General features: G+C 38.4%; 1 protein-coding gene across 1 annotated transcript in view; it reads left to right on the top strand.

Annotated features, from left to right (window-relative positions):
- Window positions 1–20,356, top strand: part of PPP2R5A (protein phosphatase 2 regulatory subunit B'alpha) — a 98,026-nt gene extending 77,670 nt beyond the window's left edge. The window contains exons 5-13 of the mRNA XM_075595682.1: window positions 2,282–2,412; window positions 3,023–3,082; window positions 6,060–6,168; window positions 6,900–6,953; window positions 8,606–8,656; window positions 11,129–11,248; window positions 12,762–12,889; window positions 14,562–14,663; window positions 15,678–20,356. Coding sequence (XP_075451797.1) covers window positions 2,282–2,412; window positions 3,023–3,082; window positions 6,060–6,168; window positions 6,900–6,953; window positions 8,606–8,656; window positions 11,129–11,248; window positions 12,762–12,889; window positions 14,562–14,663; window positions 15,678–15,813 — 891 coding nt within the window. The 3' untranslated portion in view covers window positions 15,814–20,356. The remainder of the gene's footprint in view (window positions 1–2,281; window positions 2,413–3,022; window positions 3,083–6,059; window positions 6,169–6,899; window positions 6,954–8,605; window positions 8,657–11,128; window positions 11,249–12,761; window positions 12,890–14,561; window positions 14,664–15,677) is intronic.
- The last annotated feature ends 1,540 nt before the right edge of the window (window positions 20,357–21,896 follow it).

The following is a 21,896-nucleotide window of genomic DNA, read 5'->3' as shown; positions in this document are numbered from 1 at the left end:
AAAGCGTATCGCGTTAAATACTTTATTGTACAATGCTCACAATTGTACATTATTTCTAAGATACCAATAATAGTGTTGTAAAGTATACAGAAATACGAAAATTGGGAGCCATGCTTGCATCGCGTTAAGCGGAATCGCGTTCTAACGGATTGCGTCATAACGGGGTTGAGCTGTACTTGGCTTCATCTATCAGCAGCACCTTGCACAATCTATTGTACACTGACACACACACACTGCTCCAATCTGCCCACCCTCCTACCTACCCCACGCCCTCTGTTACATCTGGTGCTCCATAGGTTTTTAAAGTATATGTTTTCTTTCCTTCACAATAATAAAAAAATACATGTTAACTATTCAGTGGATACTGAGTGCATCCTATAGGGATTATTTATTTTTTATTTTTTTCACTTGAACCCGAGTGCTGGAACACTCTGTATTTGTTCAAGCTTATTATATACCGGCCAAGGTGGTGACAGGTTCTTTGTGCGCACCCTTAATGCTGTAGATCACAGGATACTCTGGGACTATCTGCTTATGAGTAAGGACCATGTAGTGCTGTTCTCTAACCTAGATGAGATATTTGGAAAATATAGTGTATAATGGGATATTGTGTTCACAGATGCATTCACCCCAGCCAAGATACGCTACAGGGATTCCAGAAATCCAGATATTCATTTAAACTTCTGATAAGTGGGTGCTATGTTTACTGTATATAGTATATTAGTTATTTGTCAACTGAACTCATAAATACTTAATCTGTTTCTCCTTTGGAAATCAATGTTGAGCTGAATTAACATTTGGCAAAATAGTATTTAATGCTTTTTGAGTGTGAACTTCATATCCTGATACCTGTACCAGATTTACACAGCTCGTTCAATACATTTGGTAATGATTTTAATGGTCTGGATAAAGTTAGTAGAATGCTGTCTACAAGTGAGGATGGTTTGTATTTGCTTGTGCTACATTTTATTCCTAGGCCATCAGGGGACTCCCTAATTCTAGCAGCTAGAGGTTTTATCCCTAGCACAAATAATATGGGAAACATGCAATTCTGGTTCCATTAGCAATAAAAAATAAGCTCCCCAGACATTGAGAATCGGGGTCTGGATACAGATAGAGATCGATTTTATATCCTGGAGCCCAGTCAGGGTTGAGCCGTTGAAATCAGACTTCAGTAGGGTTTTAAACGAATAATGCCATTTGATTCTGTCATGCGCCTGTGCAAAAAAAACCCTATTTTAAAACTTGACTTCTAGTACGACAATGTTTCGGGTTGTCTGTGTTCACAAATGGGGAACATGAGAAAAATAAAATTTCTGTGAAGTTTTATTACAGTACATTCTAATCACTTGAAATTTTGCAACCTCAAAAGGCCTGATTAAATCAATTGTTTCTAAGCATACCTCAGGACAACAACTATTTTTCTGAATAATTTCAGAGGGTCTTCATTATAAATCTCTCTCTTTGGATAATAAGATGTCGTTATAGCCCAACCCTTTTGTCTTGATTGGGCTATAACGAGGCAATCCAAGCAGCTTAAAAAAAATGTTTTAAATTATATATTTTTTGTTTTTAATATATGCAGCATTTGATTACCTTTATTGAAAACTAATTACATAAACTGCTGATCGATTGGTTCTCCTGTGATCAGTAAAATTCCATTTACCAGGGTTCACTAAATGGCTGCCTTTCAGTTTCAAATCAATCTTTCAGTCAGCAGCTACAATGTATTCTGATATTACTAAGGTAACATTATCTATTGTTACAGTTCACGGCTCAAACTGCTGGGAACATTGACAACAAATTATAAGTGTTCCAAAGATCTTGCACTGCTGGGGATGTGTGCCAACGCCTGCTATAGAAATCAAAAGATGCTCAGTATAATAAAACGAATTAAAATGGCACTAACTGTTGAATTTTAAAATAAACAAAGGTAGTAAGTATTATCCAATACTACAGAACTGCTTTATTTAAAAAATCACACGTAGGAAATTGCTTGGATTGCTCCTTTAAAGGCCTGTCATGCAAAGGTTTTTTTATTTATTATTCTTATTGTTTCTCTTTGCTTAATAATTAACATAACAAGGTGGTAGGTCAGGCAAATATGCCCAAAAAAGTACCTTCTATTCCTCTAAATTGTAAAATAACATTTATAGAGTACGGTGTGTTTGCCATCCAGTTTCGGTGTAGGTCTGAAGTCTTGTTGATTCAAATGCTCTGAATAGAAGCAACTTTATTTTCTAAAACATTTAATATTATTATTTTTTTTCTCATTCAACAGCTCTTGGAGCTTTTTGACAGTGAAGACCCAAGAGAGCGTGACTTCCTGAAGACAGTACTGCATCGGATTTATGGGAAGTTTCTTGGACTAAGAGCATTCATCAGAAAACAGATTAATAACATTTTTCTCAGGTACACCATGATATAGCTTTCTTTTGGGTGCTGCATTATATTCAACTGTTGATCGTGTCCCTGTGAGAGAGACAGGTGGTATTTTCCAAAGTTAATGGACAGATTATAATTCAGGATACAGTTAGTATTGTGTGAATGAGGCTGAAACACAGGAAAGGTGCCAGAAGTCATTGCATTGGGCCAAGCAGTGCGTCGTTGGTAGGGGGGCACATTGGTGGCGGAGTGAGAAGTAAAGCAGTTTAAGTTATTGGTGCAAATCAGCAGTAGTTGATGTTAAGCCATTAGGTCGGATAGTGCAATTGTAGGGAGACTGTTTAGCACACCAATCAGAGAAAATGAACATCTGTATTTAAGTAACCCGTTCTGCTTAATATTGTGGCTTCCTATATACCCCATGCATCAGTATGGCATTTAAGTCTAGTTACAGTATTTGCTGGGATATGTAATCTGTAATGCATGCATTTAGTGGTTTGGATTTTATCCCTAGCAGTAGGTCACATAACAGGCCACATATTTTCTCTCTAAGGTTAAAAGCTGCTTATTGAGCAGAATTATTCTGATCTACTTTTTCCTAAATGATTTTTTAATTTTTTTTTATTTGCATCAACAGGTTTATCTACGAAACAGAACATTTTAATGGTGTTGCGGAATTGCTGGAAATATTGGGAAGGTGAGTAGTTCGTTACTAAGAAACTAACTAAATCCACACAAAGCTACAGTATACATCATTGTGCTCAAAGTGACTATTGTAAAATATTGGTGCAGAGTCCACTCTAGCCCTTTTCGGGGAATTGGGCGTAATCGGTCAAAAGCAGGAAGGGTGAGAGCTTTGCCTGTGAAATGTCAGTCTCCACATGAGAAAAGTCAAACCAATTGTAGCATACCATGTTGACCAAAAACCATGTTTAATAAAAGTATAGGAATATACTTGTCAATTTTTAGTTTAACCACCTGAGTGCGACCATCCCTCAGGCACATTGTGCTCGTGTGAAAGCAACCTCCCTGACGAGGAGAATCCGCTTCCATTCTATGTACCTGTCAGACCTCTCCCAGAAAACAATCAAAAAGCCTATTACTTAGCTACTGCATCATTGTGCACTCAAGGGGTTAAAGCGGCAATCCGGTCCTTTTTTTACTTCTGTATAAAAACAATTTACATGATTTGAACCGGGGCGCCCTCTGCAGCTAAACAGTGTTTTAGCTTGTGGGACACCCCGTCTCCCCAAATACTCAACGGTAAGAGGTTTCTTCTGGGTATTTAAATGGCTGTCCAATGGGAAGCCTCCAAAAATGACATTGCGGACTCATTGGCCCGCGGAAGATTTGATGGCTGTTTTCTCGATATGGGGAGAGAAGAAGAAATACCGGTAAGTATCTGGAAATCTGTGGGGTACAGTTTAGCTCTTGGTGACCCCTGGTTTCAAATCCATGTATAAAATAATAAAGAAAAAGAGCAACCTGGATTGCTGCTTTAAATATGCAGCAATCGAATAAATGTAACCCTAATTAACATGTCACTGTTTGATCTTGAAGAACAATTTTTCGTGGTACAGTCCCGCTCACAAAAACATTGGTAACAGGTGTCGCTGTTATTTGACTTCCTGGGAAAAAATGGAGTAAATCTCAAATGCCTGTGGTTGGCGTCCTTGCAATATTGTAGTTTTTATAGAAATCTGAAGTGGTTTCCCTATCAAACAGAACCTTCCAGCTTGTTTATGATAGTTGTTGACAGAGAGCAGCTTTTAAAGGACTTCTGGTGACCTTAAGTTGAAACAGAAACACATTTCCTATTGTATTACTGCCAAAGAGATGAAGGGCTTTATAAGCATCTCCCATCTCGTCATTGGCTCCTTTTGCACGCACTGCGCTTTCAATAGTATCTTGGGTCTCTAGGAATCACGCCTGGGCCCTCAAAAATCCGGAATTTGAAATGCAAACTTGGACCAACACACAATTTCTTCACAACAGTAAATTAGTTAACGTATTGCATTCCTACAAGACTTGGGAGGGAAAAAAATCACTTCAGACAGTTGATCTGGATTTATGCTTAACTGCCGTGTGAAATTATCTTGTACATCAATCTTTCTTATGTGAGATGTATATGTATATATGGCACACCTAGTGAAAACCATACTTGTTTGAACACTAAATTAAGCTTTAACTGTGATAGATCAGCAGAGCACGCTCTCAGCCACTTGATCATGAAGTTGGCATAGAGAGCGAAGTCTCCTTCTTTGCTGATGATACTAAATTGTGTAGATAGTAGAATCAGAGCAGGATTTAATTTCTCTCCAGAAGGACTTAGAGAGACTAAAAATTTGGGCAGGTAAATGGCAGGTGAGGTTTAATACAGGTAAATGTAAGGCTTTACAAAGTCATGCAGGAGCTGCAACGGCAAACAAGATCTTATCTTGTATTAAACGGGCAGTGGATGGAAGGGAAGTAAACATAATTATGCCCCTTTATAAAGTATTAGTAAGACCACACCTTGAATATGGAGTACAATTGTGGGCACCACTCCTTGAAAAAGACATTATGGAACTAGAGAGAGTGCAGAGAAGAGCCACCAAAGTAATTAAGGGGATGGAAGATCTAACTTATGAGGAGAGGCTAGCTAAATTAGAATTATTTACACTAGAAAAGAGGTGTGTAAGAGGGGATATGATAACTATATACAAATATATTAGGGGACAATACAAGGAGCTTTCAAAAGAACTATTCATCCCAAGGGCAGTCCAAAGGACTCTGGGACATTCCTTTAGGTTGGAGTAAGGCCTCGGGCATGGTTAGCGCTTAGGCGCTGACCCGTGCTGAGGCGCGCTGGTGCTTACCAGTGAGCCCCTACAGCCGCAATGAGAGCGTAGGTATACAAATTTTAGATTTGGCGCTCACCGGAGCGCAGGGCCGGTCACGTGAGCGGTTCGCCCAATGAGGGCGAATCAGCTCCGTGACGTCACTGGCCCGCTCCCCTCCCCCCCCCCTCTTCCCCCCTCGGACGGCGCGCGGACCAAGGCCAGGGAAAGCACCTGCTTTCCCTCAGCCTCCGCGCGCCTCAGCACGCGAGAAGGCACCCTGGACGCAGCCTAAAGGAGCACCAGCAACAAAGGAAAGGGTTCTTTACAGTAAGAGCAGTTAAAATGTGGAATTCATTACACATGGAGACTGTGATGGTAGATACAGTAGATTTGTTAAAAAAAAAGGTTGGACGTCTTTTTAGAAAGGAAAGGTATACAGGGATATACCAAATAAGTATACATGGGAAGGATGTTGATCCAAGGATTAATCCGATTGCCAATTCTTAGAGTCAGGAAGGAATTTATTTTCCCCCTTATGAGATATCATTGGAGGATATGTCACTGGGGTTTTTAGTTTGCCTTCCTCTGGATCAATATACAGTAAGTATAGATATAGGATAAAGTATCTGTCGTCTAATTTAAGCATAGGTTGAACTTGATGTACGTATGTCTTTTTTTTCTACCATGTAACTATGTAACTTTCTTCATTTTCTTACTCTTTTTTTTTTTTAGCTCGTGAATTTGCCCAAACTGTCTCTAATTACGTAGGAAACTGAAATGCCTTTCACTGTTTATCTTGTATACTGATAATGTTGTTTTGTGTAATTTTTTGGTTTTGTTTTTTTACCACAGCATCATAAACGGATTTGCATTACCATTAAAATCTGAACATAAGCAATTCCTTATGAAAGTCCTGATTCCTATGCATACTGCAAAAGGTTTAGCTTTGTTTCATGCACAGGTAAGTGTAATCTGCTTAAAGGCTTAATACTGGTTAATATGCTATGTAATACCTGTACTGTGTGTATGTTCTGTAGTATGTACCATGTAAAGCAGGCTCCCTTAACTTGGAGTTTGCACACTTGTTTTTCACAACATCTAGCTTTTCCTGAACTCGTTGCCTTTTCTCAAACTTTTCCGTGCTAAAGTGAACTTTAGTTCTTTGTCGCTAACTCATTGCTACTTTTCTCAGCACTTCGGACTAAATTACTTTCAAATACATATTTATGCAACAGTTTTTGTAATCTTAGCTCTCAATTTATAGAAATATAAAAGGCACCCAAAAAGGGCTATTCAGAATACAAAATGACAGCGATTTCTTTAAAAAGCATATAATGGTATGCTAGCCTCATCATATAATAATATTATGCACTGAGACACATTATGGTTAGACAGCACATTCAATTTAAATTGTTTTTAATCATTAATTTATTTGGGGGAGGAGTCTAGATGAAATGTAACTTTTGTAGTTCTGTTTTTTCTGTTTCCTTGAGTTTTTAGAACATACGAGCTTATTGCAGAATAGTTTGCACCTAAAATAATGTGCTAGCAATCTTATATTTCTAAATCCATTGAGTAAACAGCCTTTATATAGTTTTGGGGTAGTAAAAGCAGCTTTGTGTAGATCAGCATTCATATTTTATTTGTTCATGTTGCTATAAGGTGACATTCATGCGCTTTGTTTTTTTGCAGCTAGCCTATTGTGTTGTACAATTCTTGGAGAAAGATACTACGCTCACAGAGCCAGTAAGTATTGTTCCTGTTGTGCATTGACTCATTCCTGTAAACCTTTCCAGGCCTCTTTCTTTTTAACCACAATGTTTTTTTGCGTCTTAAAAGTACCAGCCCATCAAACAAACTTGTAAAATGAAAGTATGTGCTGCCAAGCAGGAATTGAGATTGTGCAGTGTGATCTGCAATGCCAATTATTGGCAAGAGATTTAATGTCACTGTACTCTAAACAAAAGAAGTTGCAAATGTATAAATACTCCATATTCATTTTTGTTGTGACCTTTAGATTTTTTTTTTTTTTTTTAATATCTGAAGTTACATCACAAACCATTTAACATTCATGACAACCCCCAGAGGAGATCAATCTTTAAAAAGATCAATGACCTAAACTTTAGAGTTCACCTTGAGAAACACACAAGAACAGCCAAGAGCAACACTGGAGTTTCATACTAGAATAGAAAGGGAATGAATTGTATCTTTTTTTTAATTAAGAGTAGGCGGAGTTGGAACTTCAAAATAGGTCCTGTTGTGAAAATAGTTGAGCTAAATATAGCAAGAACTTTGTGTGTCGAAACACATTGAACCACGTATTAGTACTAATACAGCAAAGATCTCAACCCACAAACATGGAGGTAGAAAACCTGACGTTAAGCCCAAATCTCATCTTTAAAGAAAGCTGGACCCTTGAATTTTGTACTGAAAACAGTAGTAGTACACAGCTGGCCATACGACCAGCCAGACCCCAGCGCATTTCACCACCATTATCAACAAAACGTCCAAGTGGGTGGCAATGCTGCTTTAGCTTCAACTTTCAGAGTAAGGTGCAGACTGTGGGAAATGCTTTGTAAGCTAAATTGCAGCTCTCGTGCACTTTGACAATCGCATTATTTGTCACTATTTAGCATCAACTATGCAACGGTCGTTAAAGTACAATTGTGAACATAATAGGGGAGCCATTTTACGTTTATTCCAGTGTTTTACAAATGGAATCAGACGTCTGCCACGGTTCTTTTAATGCAGTTAAGTAATATTAACTGAGCAATACAAATCTACTGTATGCTATAAAGTTCAATAAATATTGAATTAATTAAATATAAATGTAATTACAATTAAATATGCAATAGTATGTTTTAAATGGTAGTTCTCAGCAGTGATGAACCATACCTAAAATTGAAAACCTGGAAGAAAAAGAAACATAATTTGAAACAAATTGAAACAATTTAGCTAGCTGGCAAGTGAATGTGCTAATGAAGGTGCGTTTATTGAAGAGATTAAGTAGCAATAGGGAGAGGGATTTTTTTTTTTTTTAATTACTACTGATAAATTCTTTTTTTTTTTTTTTTTTTTTTGTACTGTATGTTTTACACCACTGCACTGCTATGCTCATGAAATGGCAAATGGTTGTGAATAGCCATTATTACACCTATATAGTTTGAAATATTTGCGCATCAGTTCGGTTCAACAAAATAGACAATCCCTCAGTTTAACAAAATGGCTGCCAAATTTCAGGCCATTGGACGGCCAAGAGGCACCCCCACCTGTGGGGGGGAGGGGGGGGAAGAGGAGTTTGGTAAAGAGAGATTACTGCTTTTTGAGATGCAGCCATTTTTGAAAATAGTTATAAATTTGGAAAGCTTGGATTTATTTTTTTCTACTTTATTGTGCAGGTTATTCGAGGATTGCTGAAGTTTTGGCCCAAAACCTGCAGTCAGAAAGAGGTATGTTTTTTTTCTTGTGATGCGCTGAGGCTTGACTAGAACAGTGTAGCGATTAAAGGCAGCAATGTTTTTCCAATCCATTCAGATCTGGAATGTGCCTGAAACGCACTAAATTCTAAAGTACGAAATCTCGACTTGCAAGTAATATTTCTGTTGGTACATGTATTTTTTCACATTAAATAAAGTTTGTTTGTGCTAGTTCTCTCTCCCCCCCCCCCCCCTCTCTTCAACCCCCCACCTCCACAACTGTGAACTGAGGATTCCTGGTCACATTTTGCCATTCATGTCTCTGAGAACTACCAGGTTATTTTGGATACCCGTTTTCCATGATGTTCAAACTTTTTAAACTGCATGATCTTTATCTGAATAGAATTAAATGGAGAGGGCAATCAGCTTATTGATTGTCACGATAACTTTATGACAAGATATAATATACACCCAAAATACCTGGGTTGAACTGAACACGACTAGATATGATAAAATATAATTTATTCCTTGAAAAAGGTGAACACACAAGATATACAAATAACAGACAAAATATAGATACTTACTTAAAGGTTTGGACAAGAAAGCCATCAGGATACAGGATGGGCCATTTCTTCCATAATTCAGGTTCAGATGTAGACATCACGAAAATACATGAAGACAACTGAGTATAGGCTGGTCCCTGGTTTATATCCAATTCCAGTCATAAATCAGTGGTGAGGTTGACAGTCTTACCCCAGAGTAAAACTCCTCCCACCCCAGGACGTTTAAAAACTGCTTTTTCTATCTAAATAACTTCATAACTTCAGTTCAGTAATACTTACTGGCACGCGAGCATATTAATACATTCCGGCACGCATGACGCTCCCAATGAGACTAAATATTACCGTGTAATACTAAAATTAAGAGATATTAATATCTGTCTCTTAGGACCTGCTAGACATCATGTGTCTGTAATCATTATTTGCGGCTCGGTCCCACGGATAATCACATGTAACTCTTAGCATGTTCAGCCGAGGACATCTCATGGTATTCTTATATTTAATAAAGGTCACTCATTCTGATATCGCCTTCTGTAACCGCACCCCTGGCCCCCATAAAACACCTTGTCAAGAAAGGCTTTGAAGCGGGGCCCCCTGTGTAGAGAACGTTTGTCACAGGTGCTATATTTCACACCCAATGCTCCAGACCTGGGTCCTAGCTGTCTCTAACAGCAATATACCCTTGGCCTGCAACTTAGGTATTAACATACACCAAACCCCCTCTGTACATTTCACACCCAACTTCAATCAAGCCTTTTGAAGCCCAGATATTTCTGACAAGACAACCCACACATTTGTATTTTCCTAAAACTGTAGCTCATTAACCCCTTAAGCCCCAGTGTGTGTGTGTGGTGCAGACACTTACATGGTGATAATACATTGTAACAGGGGAACACATGTTTTCATGTTGCAGCAAGGTAAACCCACACTTCTGGATCACAGTCCAGTTAACCCCTTGCCTCCCTAGTGAGAGCAGGGGGTGGCCAAATGGGGGGGTACCCCTTTAATACCGGGCCAAACCCCCTCTCCCATGACATTGATCTGTGCATCATAGGCTGGGAGCCTACAGTTCTGCCAGATCAAATTCAGTAACCATAAAAAAAAGAAAACAACCTGGATTATATCCTTTGGTTTGTATGCATTTCCATCAGTTAATGCAGCAGTCCTGCATCCACCCTTTTTTTTTTTTAATTTGTTTTTTATATATATATATATATATAGTATGTGCAGAATTTGAGTAGCTTTAATGATCAATAATTACCTACGCTGCCGATCGATCTGTTCTCCTGTGATCGATTGGCCAATAATGTGCTGGTGGGGCTATCAAAATGGCCACATTATGACTGCTGCAGTCTGTGAAATGCTGTAGTGTAACATTACACTACGTGTAACACATTGTTACAGCTTTTAGTTTGACAATAGACAGTTCAGTTAGTGTTCCAAGCAGCAGACTGTTGGTGATACTTTGTTACCAATGGGAAGAGCTCAAAAAGGTGTGTGAGCCTTTTTTAAAAGAGGAAATGGATGTGATGTTCGTAATGGTTGCTATAGCAACCAAAGGATGATCAGTACATTAAAAATCATAAAAAATAGCACTAAGAGCTGGAAAAAAATGGATGTTTTGCTGCTGGAAATACATTGTCGGGGTGTATGTTGCAATAGCAACTTCTTGCCTACTATATTGCAAAGGAAATATAAAATATAAGTAACAATGTTTTTTTGTGTTAACATGGAAAGATATGTTGTGGCAAATACATGACAATTCTAGACATTTTGTGTAACTAAGCTACCGTTTGAATTATTAAAAGCAGTACACTTGAGAAAATGCAATATTTCCATGATTAGCCGCACTAGATTAGTAACTGCTGTAAAGTAAGAACTTGTATATTTACCATGTAATGTTTCATTTATTGATGTAATCAATGTTTGTTTTCCTGGCACACAGGTGATGTTTCTGGGAGAAATAGAAGAGATTTTGGATGTAATTGAGCCTACACAGTTTAAAAAGATTCAAGAACCTCTATTTAAACAAATATCGAAGTGTGTGTCCAGTTCTCATTTTCAGGTGGGTGTTAATAGTTGTAATAATATATTGCTACCTGCACACACACCCCCGCCCTGTTTCTAAACAGAGCAAGGCTTACCCCAAAACAGGACAGAACTAGGCTTTTTGCCTGGGAGAAAATTGGTTCATGGGCTATAGACGAGAGATTTCCTAACAACTTTTGGAAAGCTGTGCCAACAACTCTGGAGACCCTGGATATAACTAGATACAGCATTACTGCTGTAGCTATTCAACCCACAGTTTGTACTCCTGGGGTGGGGGAAGATTATTCAGTGGAAGTTTCGATGCCTCCCAATCGGCATTACCACAGAAGTTAACGGGATTCGTTCTCTGCGTAACCGTGCATTTTTTATCTCCTGGTTCCGGAGATACGGTTGCTGGTGTTCTTCCTCGATATTGATGGATGATCGATGAGGTCATCCATCAGGAAGCCGCAATCTTCCCGTTTTTGATTTACTAAATTGGAGTGAACGCCGCAATTAGAAGGGTGTCTCAGAACTGTGGAGTCCCCAGAACTAAAAATAGCATGGTTCAGCTACGGAGGAACCCCTCGTTGGAATTCTGTACAAAAACTGCACAAATAGAGATGGGGAAATTGTTGCTTGAATCCCTTGATCTCCAGCCAATGGTAAGTTGTCCACGCTGTGTGTTTGTACCCTCATTATTCCTGCTTTCAACACGGGACAGTGCTTTAAAAGTGCACTCCACATTTTATTTTATTTTCTAAAAATGTATGCATGTATGATTTATTTTTATGCATATTTCCTTCCCTCTTCAGGAAATCCTGTTATTTCATTCTTGTAATATGTTGTTGCTATGCCTTCAGTCCTACATTTTAAACTGGTTTTAGGTTAGCAATCCAAGCTTCCTGTTTTATTATCAATCTGAATTTGCATATATGGAAGTGTGGGTCTCCCATTACTGAAACACAGCGGGGTAACCCCAGTTTGGGCGATATGTTCTCTGAGTTTAACCGTTGCAGATAGGTTCTATAGTCCATTAGTCAATAATGGTGAGCAGTTAATTTGCTGTCTGTGTAGGAAGGTAGCCATATTGGTCTAAGGCAGGTTTCTTAGGGGTACAATACTAAGTGTATATAAGCGCTAGTGCAATATTATTACAATACATACAGAGGGAACAAAACCTGAGATACAGTCCTTGGATGAAGATAGTCCTTGAGCTGCCTTGGGGGGCTGATCTGGGATCTTCCACCCAGATTGGGAAGATATGTGTTGAAAAACCTCCTATGGCGCTGAGGATGAATGGAGGCAATCCTCATAGGAACATTACTGCACAAGACTCTGTTCCATCCATTCATCCTCAGCGCCATAGGAGGTTTTTCAACACATAAGGCAGGTTTCTTGATGTCAAACCTCTGCTGCTTAGACGTAACTTTTTAAGCTAAATGTGCCTTTTTTTTATTTTTTTCTCTTTCCCTTTTTTCACAAGCTCAAAATAGATTCCTCCTTTTTAAATGATTTCATTTATTGCAGCAGTATCCTATGTTTTTCAGGTTGCTGAAAGGGCCTTGTACTTCTGGAACAATGAATACATTCTCAGTCTGATCGAGGAGAACATTGACAAAGTTTTACCAATTATGTTTGGTAGTTTGTACAAAATCTCCAAAGAACACTGGAACCCGTATGTATATTTTATTATTTTGTGAAAATGACATTGCCCTCCCTGTATATTATCAGTTCTCAACAGTTGGTCCCGGTGTGCATTACTCCTAAATCTAATGTATTTAGGCAGGATTGGTATAGGTTACAGCAGGGGAGAGCAAACTTTCCCCGCTGCACTGCCACCCCCTGCTCCCTCCCCCATCCTTACCTTGTCTTTGGCATCAGATGACGTCACGTTGCCATTGCGACGTGTCGCCAAAGACAAGGTAAGGGTCGTTACAGCGGCCTCACGGGATCCCCCGGCATTTAATTTAAACACCTTGGGGAAAAGCGCGGTGCCTCTGCAACTGCAGAGCCCCCCTGAAAAATTCGGGAGACCACAGGTCTGTTCTGGAACACCGGTTAAGGCACATTTTAAAAAAAACAATGACTGCTACTTTAAGAGAGCTACATGAGTTATTAGGAAATGAATTGGTGTACGGGGCTATTGAAACCATGATTTTTTTTTTTTCTTCCTGGGAGTACTTTGACTGAAGTTTTGAAAGCTTTGTACGCTATATTTTAGTCTTTGAAAAGGTGGTATCACAACCTACATTGCATCTGCATTTATGAAAAAGGAGTTGGAAGACATTGATGAATGTCAATGAACAAGCTGGAGAGAGGCCTGTGTCGCAGCTTTCCATGTTGAGAAGATTGCGTGCTTCTCTGTAAATGCTCACTACAAGGAGAGTATCCAACAGGATGTCTATGTGAGACTCACTGGACAGTCTCTTTGGAGAGACTAAAGGGGTTGTATAAAACGAACATCTAATATTGTTACTGTAGATTTTGCCCATCTATTTTACACTTGTTCAGTTTGTCATATGGATGTTTGTGGAGTTTAAGAAGCGCTATATATTCAGTGTTACTTTGTCGGACACGAGTAGTAAGATTCATTTGAATACTTTTTGAATTTCAATGTCTAATTTTTATTATGTCTTTGCTTTAAACCTGGTGCTTAGTTTAGGGCTTGACCCCGCTGGCTGCTGTGGCGGACGCTGCACGCACGAGAGCCCTCCCCTCAATGGCGCCGGGCCCGCTGCGAGGGGGGGCCGCAGCGCTGAGGCGAGAGCTGCTCGCGTCGAGCGATACGGCACGCCCCCCCGGCGGTTCAGCCAATGAGGGCAAACCTGCCGGGTGACATCATGGCCGCGCGGGCCATGTCTCGCGGGCGCGCGTTGCAGCTGAGTTACCGGGGCCTTAGCCTTAGTCATGCTCAGAGCCAGATTGAGAGAACTAGCAGAAATATATAAACCTCAAGTTACTGAAATGTCTTAAGCAGAAGCCTTTGTCTGCACATGTACAGTAGGTGTTTGATTTCTCCAAGACCCTCATTCTTTTAGCTATAATTGAGTTATTGGTGGCTGTTAATCAAACGCTGAAGTTATTCCCTCTTTGGAATAATACTGTCTTATGCTATAAATATTTATTTGGCAGCATTGGTCCCATGGAAAAATACATTCTTTGCATGTCCTGAAACTTGATAATTGATAATGGACGTGAACGTTTGGTTCCACGTGCCGTATACTTGTTCATGACCTTAAATTTGGAGCTAAATGTGGGGCATTCAGGAATTTGTATGTAGATTTGTCTTTATTGTTCTATCTGAATCAATCCATTTTATTAACTTACCATTCTCCTTTTTTGTCTAGGACGATTGTAGCTCTGGTATACAATGTGCTGAAAACTTTAATGGAAATGAACGGGAAACTTTTTGATGAACTTACTGGGTCATACAAAGCAGAGCGACAACGGTATGCAAAGATTTGCCTTTTGTTATTTTTTGCCAACACCATGAGGACAATTGATTTTTAATATAGTGGAGATGTACTTTGCAAATGGAAGCAATAAGATGCGATAGAAAATTAATTTAACTCTGAACTATAAATACAAAACTTGGCATCGCCTGTTGCAAAACAAATTTTATTATATGTTAATGTTTTGTTGCCATCGTGTACTGTACCTTCATTCGTGTTGATGGTAAAGAAATATTCATTAATAATATGTTTTGTTTTGCAAGCTCATTAAGTTTTCTACTAGATGTAAGTTTCTCATCTTGAGTTCTCAGGACATTTCATTCTGTATTACTTGGCGATATCTTGGCCCCTGTACTTCATTTTGTGTGTCTTCTTAACTCTGACCTAAAAAGACACAAACCTCACCAAATAAAAGTGATTTAAAAAAAAAGTGAAGAACAATAAAAGTCAAACATGGCATTTATGATGTGGCTATCTTTCGCTAAATTTAGATGTAGAAATTGAGTAGTCTAAAATTAACAGAGAAGTCTAAAATTAAGCACCATAAAACACGGACTGACATATTTATTGAATAATACAGCCATTACAAATCCTTGATTATTTCAACACCAACCCTATACAATTGTAGTGGCTAAAACTGTGTTTAATTCCCTATTCTAATACCATGAACAAGTTGCAAGTATTCGTACATATGCAAAGAGATACTGAGGGGCCTGCAACACGTTGGAAAGTGCCAAATTCTGGGGTACCCCGCTCCAGTCCTCAAGACCCCCAGCTGGTCCGCTTTTCAGGAAATCCCAGCTTTAGCACGAGGCGCAATTAGAGGCTCGGTCACTTGAAGACACAACCTCTGATTCAGCCATCTGTACTGAAGCAAGGATAGCCTGAAAATCGTGACCTGTGGGGGAGTCTTGAAGATTGGAGTTGAGAACCCCTGGCCTAAGGTGTTAGTGTCATGACAATGTATTGGTTAAGAAACCATTCTTACAATTTGTGTTGTCCTTTATTCAGAGAGAAAAAAAAAGAAATAGAACGAGAAGAATTGTGGAGAAAGCTTGATGACCTGCAGCTAAAGAAGGCTCTGGCTGAAAAGCAGAACAGTACTTTCAATGTGCAAAACGTACAGAACAATACAAGTGCCAAATAAACCACATGACAACAACCTCTGCTTTATAGGCATACTTTTGTACATTTTTCTTCCCGAATATGTAAAGATTATGAAACAAAAAGAACCTTCTCAGTATAATATAAAGCCAACTCTTGTGCGGGGCGAGCAAAACCCTAATCTGTGTATTTTTCCCCCTTTGTTGCTAGAGGGGCAAGAAATGCATTGCAGGGCAATATGCTGCAGGCCCCTCTGACAGCCAATGGGTAGTCAGCCCTGTGTTACATCATTACCACAGATTTTTCTATGTCTAATCATTGATTACGGGGATCACTTCAAAAAGGAGAATGGATTTTTATCATCTGTAAAATGAGTGAGATAATTATGGGGGTGGTGAGAATTATGACTTGAATTCTTTAATATTATATATATATTTTTTGATTGTGTTGCACATAGGTGTATTAGTCCGCTGTGTACATTTTTTTTGCGTTTGACATGTGCTTATCTTTTTGCTGCAATCCTCAGTTTGAAATTCTTATCAATGAAACGTGGCTTCTGGCACTACTGTTTCCATCTTCAAATGAAACGAAGGCACTGTTTTTGTCTGTCCTTCAAACAAATCCTTGTCATTGTAGACCCTTAATCCTACACCCTTTCCTGTGGGAGGGGCTGGCAACTCCTGCAGCAGTGGGTAACGGTTGGGGTGACTCGCAGAGTGTCAAGCACAGTCTCCCAAGCATCGTATTCTGCCCCGTGCTCAGATCCTGCAAGATCTATTAAGGCTGCAGCTAGTAATCTGGAGCCATCTGGTCAAACTGTTCCGTGAAATAGTCAGGATTGAATATATCAAACGAATGTAAAGAGCAATGTACAGAAATTGGGTTTTGTCTAACGTTCCCTTCTGGATTTAAATCCGCTGTGAAAACACCGTTCTGAATATAGCCATGTCAATCATTTGTATTCTAGTAGTCACCTATGCAAATCATTCCAATTGAGTATTAGATGATGCATTTTGGGTGGTAGGAAAGTGTTAATAAAAGTTAATCTTCATGCATTCCTGCATTTTTATCCCAGTATTTTCTTTTTAGTGACATGAATGCCTTGATACTGTATTAAACCATTTGGCTACCAGAGGGGAATAGCAATGCATTGCTTTGTCCCTTTGACATGTAAGTGGGTAAAAGTAGTTTGGGGTACCATGAAAGTTTGAAAAAGAAAAAATTACATCATCAGCATTATATTGGAGAATAATAATTTGGCAGTCCTACTTCCGGGTCATTCATTATTATCAAATACTTATTGTTCTACATATTTACCTGTCTTGCTAATGATGGCAACATAATTACTTTACTAAGAAGAAAGGAAAGAAAAACAGACTATTTGTGTATAATCTATAAATATCGCTAAATAAATATTGTAAAAGCCTTCAACAGATTTGATTACCATGGAAGCTTTAAACGTTTAAAAAAGTATTTATCGGATAAGGAGATTTAAAAGTCAATTTTAAATCTCCATAGCAACAAAATGATGGAGTGTGTTTCGATCTATACACTACCTCGTCTGTTCTTTGATGAGACAATTTGTAAATATACAAGTAGATTGTTGACTCGTACTTGTATGCCTTTGTTTTAATTACACTGCCATCATTAACTATAAAGGTAAAGAATAAACCTTTGAGATGAGATTAGACTTTACACAGACACTTGTTAGTTTTTACGCAGGAACCAAATAAGTAAAAGTTTTACATTGGGGTGGGTGATTGCATATCCCAAATTTAATTACATTGCAAAGTAATTTTTTTTTTTTTAATGTTTTGCCTGCTATGCGGGACTGCCTTTTTAAGTCCGTACACAATTGTAGCATTTACCATTTGTATTGGAGACGCAATAAAATGAAAGCTTGCAGCCATATAATATCTGAGTTTAACCGTTTCATAATTTAACACGTTTGATAGGTTAAAAGCATAACTGTGGTCAGCACACCAAAATATAGCAATGAATACTGTGACTCATACTTTTTTTTCGACTACTCTGATTCAAAATGCAGCACCGGTATGAAATCCAGTTATTGTAAGATTCACAATGCAGACTTCTCTAAAATAATTCTACATAAATCTTTCTCCAAAATGAAAAAACTACCAGATGACTTCACAAAAAGCACAACTTTAAATAGGACATTGTGATTCATTGAAGATGGGGGGAGTGGAGGGACTTGTTTTTAAGTTTGTCATCAAGTATATAACTGCTCACTTCTATTAAACAGCTTATTTACCGAATGAGATTTCTATACATTTGCAGTTCTGTAGTACTTGGGTGACAGTCACGGTTCATTTCCCTAGTACATATATTTTTCTGTTTCCATTTTTGTTTGTAAGTAAGAAGCAAATGTCGTTCCCCCCACCCCCCTTTTTTTTGGTGTTCTTCAATCCCTACAAAAGGAACGTTCGTGGTGACTATATTAAATAAATAGTATACGCAAATCAGAAGGTGATAATTACATTGAATGATCCAAGCAATGAGAATTTAGTGAGCAGGTGGATGATGTGGGGGGTGGTGGTGCAGGAACGTATATGAATTCACATTCTGAAAACCTAAACTCTCCATTGAGAAACCTGTTATTCACATTATTCTCTCTAGACTTCTTAGTCTGTAGTTTTGTGGCAACTTGCTTTTTATAAGATGTAAAATAAATGAATGCCACTGAATATTACCACAGTTTTAAACTACCTGTTCTCTTTTGTGTAATTCACTGGCCCATAAGAGGGAAAATAAGTGTATTTAATGGTATGTTACGAAGTGAGTTCTGGAATGTCGGTGTTTCCTACTTCACTCTGTTTTGTGTGGTATTGCAGCAGGAGATCAATGGGGCAGGTATCCTATTGCAGCCTAGCACAAAGCTGGCACTAAAATTCAACATGTTAAGCATTAACATTCCATAATGTGAATTACGATGTGTGACCATTTTTTGTTCTTGTTGGTCCATGTGTTTAAAAAAAAAAAAAATTTAGTAAGGTAATCACATGCAACTTATAACAGCAATCCCCCATTTTTGGAATTTGTTCCCTAAAGCTGATCTGTGCCATTTCTAGCTCTGGTTACCCCTAGTTCCAAGATATTTTAAACTTTTTTAATGTGCCAGTAAAATTAAAACTGGGCTATCCAATAGGGGGACAAAATGGCACATATAAAGGTAAATCTCAGACACTGGGGGGTCCCTGGAGATAAAACCGGAGCAGTTCTGCTCTAGGGAACCCCATGAAACGGATTGTTCAGAAAATAAAATATTTGGAGCACCAGTATTAAAATCTTTTATATTGAGCCTGATGTTGAGACCAAATGTATGCAACACATTCACCTTATTTGTATGGACAAGAAAGATATAAGGGGGGGGGAGTTCAGGTTAACCCATTATTCACAACACTGCTGGTTTCTCTCATTTTCATTGTTTGGCAAGTGCAGTCTTTTTCAACTCTGGGCTTTTGGTTGAACAATATTTGTTTCCCTTAGCTGGATAAAGTAAATCTGTCCTAAGTATATCCAAGTTAATTTCAAATCAATGGCCTATTCAGGGTTCTCAAAACAGAACTAATGTAGTTGGTTTTAGTAAAAAGTGGCTGCTTTAAATGTTTAAACTAGAAAGCGTGCTGCTGTTGTCGTGACTGTCAGATGCCTCCTTATTCAGTGGGCAAATTGTTTTTTTTTTAATTCCATCTTTAGTGCGACGGGCCTGCAACCTTATTTCTTTACCCAAGTCAGGGAGAGGCCTGCAATGCAATACTTTAATTTGTTCAGTGTTGCAAGGGGTCCCCAATGCATCACTGATGGGCAAAGCACACCGTGGAGTGGAATAGCTTTGGGACAGTGCAAAGATGCATTTAAAATGATTGAAATGTACTATAAAGGACCATTACTTTTCTAGTCACTTCATTGCCATATTAAGTATAAGGTATTTGTAGCACATGCTTTAACACGGGCCTTCATTTTTTTTTTTTAGTATATCGTTTTTTCTTTTTAAATCTCTTTAAAACTAGAAATGAAGGATTCCATCAGTTTTCCCAGGTTTTGTCTTTCAATTACTATTTTTCATACTAGAAAGATATATTCAATGAAAAAAAAAAATATATATATATTTTTAAATTCCATGTAACATTTCTTTTGAAAGCAGAATTTATATTAGAGAAGCTTTAGAATACTGCTGAGTTTGTATTGTATTAAGTAACATGTTAAGTAATGGCAGCGAGTGCAAATGCAGTTGTATAATTTCTTAATATAACGGTAAGAAATAATTGTGATGGGAAAATGCAATGTGAATATATGGTTGGCCTGCTGTAAAATGATTACTGTCTATCCACCTTGTAGGCTTTAGTTGACCAATGCCTTGTTTTATGTAACAGAAATGTAGTATTTCTTGAATATAAAACTGAAAGCGTTAAATGAAAGTCATGCATCTTCTACTTGATGAAGTATTTTGGAGTATTCCTGTCGAAGTACCATTCCAATCACTTTCAGTCATGTGAAAAGCTGTTTTGTAATTAAAGGCAGTCACTGGGGAAGCAGCATTTAATAAAGTCTTTGTTTGTATTTTCCACTGTATTGCTGTCCTGTTTATAAAATACAGTGTGATGCATTCATTGGTAAATTACTCGTTTCTGATCGGCGCCATCAAAATCTCGTGAAATATAACTTTTTCCGAACTTCGAATTGGACTCCCTATGTGCTGTGTGTCATTTAAAGGCTGCTGTGCCATTGCATGCTAAGCGACCTAGTGGACAAATGGTGCTGAAAATATGCCAGCGCTGCATATTAAAGGCAACCATATTTTTGGCTCCAATTGGCAGCAAGGTTAAAAATCAACTCCTCTAATAAACTGTTCTGATCTTCCATCTGTCAGGTCACTTCTAAGCTGATTTGGAGGAGGGTGAGGGGGGAAGCGGAATCTGATGAGGCTCAAGTTAAGAAAAAACACATCGAATTATTATAAGTGATTCAAGATGACAGGTGGCACAACCTCACTTGGCTCCAGCAGTGCATTTATCCCCCCTCCCCCCCTTTTTTTTCAGAACATAGAATACTGAAGAACGCTTAAACTTGGGTGGATAATTCTGAAGAGAAGGTTGGATGCATAGCAGCAGTTACTAGAAGTGCAACAAAGGGGGAGTTTTAGAACTATTCAGTGAGTCTATTTTCAGCACGAACATGATTCATCCCTGCATTGCTCAATTTGTTACCTGCATCAGTGGAAAATTTAGAACAGTGTTTCCCCGCCTATGTCAGACCAGGTTTTTGGTAATAACCAATAATTTAACAAGCACACACGTAAGCACTTGTGATTTGTTGTTTGTTCCTCTATAACATGGTGTCACACTGGTTTAGAGTGTAACAGGTAGTAAGTTCTTCAGTGTTATGGACCACTCTGCTTTTACACTTAGACATTCCTGAAAAATAATCTGATTCACCAACAGTACAATACTCATCAACAAAAGGAAGTCACTTAAAATTCCCATGAGTAACTATTGTCATGTGCACCTAGGGTCTATTGTCTGTTTAGTGCTTTGTGTTTATGATGCGTTTACATTAGTTCCAAAGGTCCATTTTCATGAAAGGGATATATTTCCAGAAGAGAAACAATTCATTGACAATTGTGTTCTGACAGAAATTGCTGTAGATAATAGGAGACATTACCTGATAACTATTCTCTTCCATCCCATGAACTATTCTCTTCCATCCCATGAACCACCCTAACATTTCATAAATATTCTATATAAAATGTGGTTGTGTTTGTGGGGCTGTCTTGTTCGACCTGGACCAGATGGCGAAGTAAGCAAGCATCAGTGCAGCATCCTAGTGTGAAGTATAACTCATTACCTACTTTGGGAATTAGTGGAGAGCCCATAAATAACCATGGTTTGTGTCTTCAGATTAGATTATACAATTAAAGTGTGGACACAATTGCCCTCTGTCATATTCTGCTAATCGCTCATCTTGTGTTGAATTACAGCTCATTTAATCATCTGGTGAGGAAACAAAATATGCACATAACATTTCAAATGCAAGTTTGCTAATCCGTTTAATTACACCAATGCTAAAGAGAACTTTCTTGGCTTACATAATAATGCAAAACTATAA

This window comes from Ascaphus truei, chromosome 4 (genome assembly GCF_040206685.1).
Source record: "Ascaphus truei isolate aAscTru1 chromosome 4, aAscTru1.hap1, whole genome shotgun sequence".
In the NCBI taxonomy this organism is placed as follows: Eukaryota; Metazoa; Chordata; class Amphibia; order Anura; family Ascaphidae; genus Ascaphus; species Ascaphus truei.
Note: the sequence above shows the minus strand (reverse complement) of the source record. Positions and strands in the feature narration are given on the sequence as shown.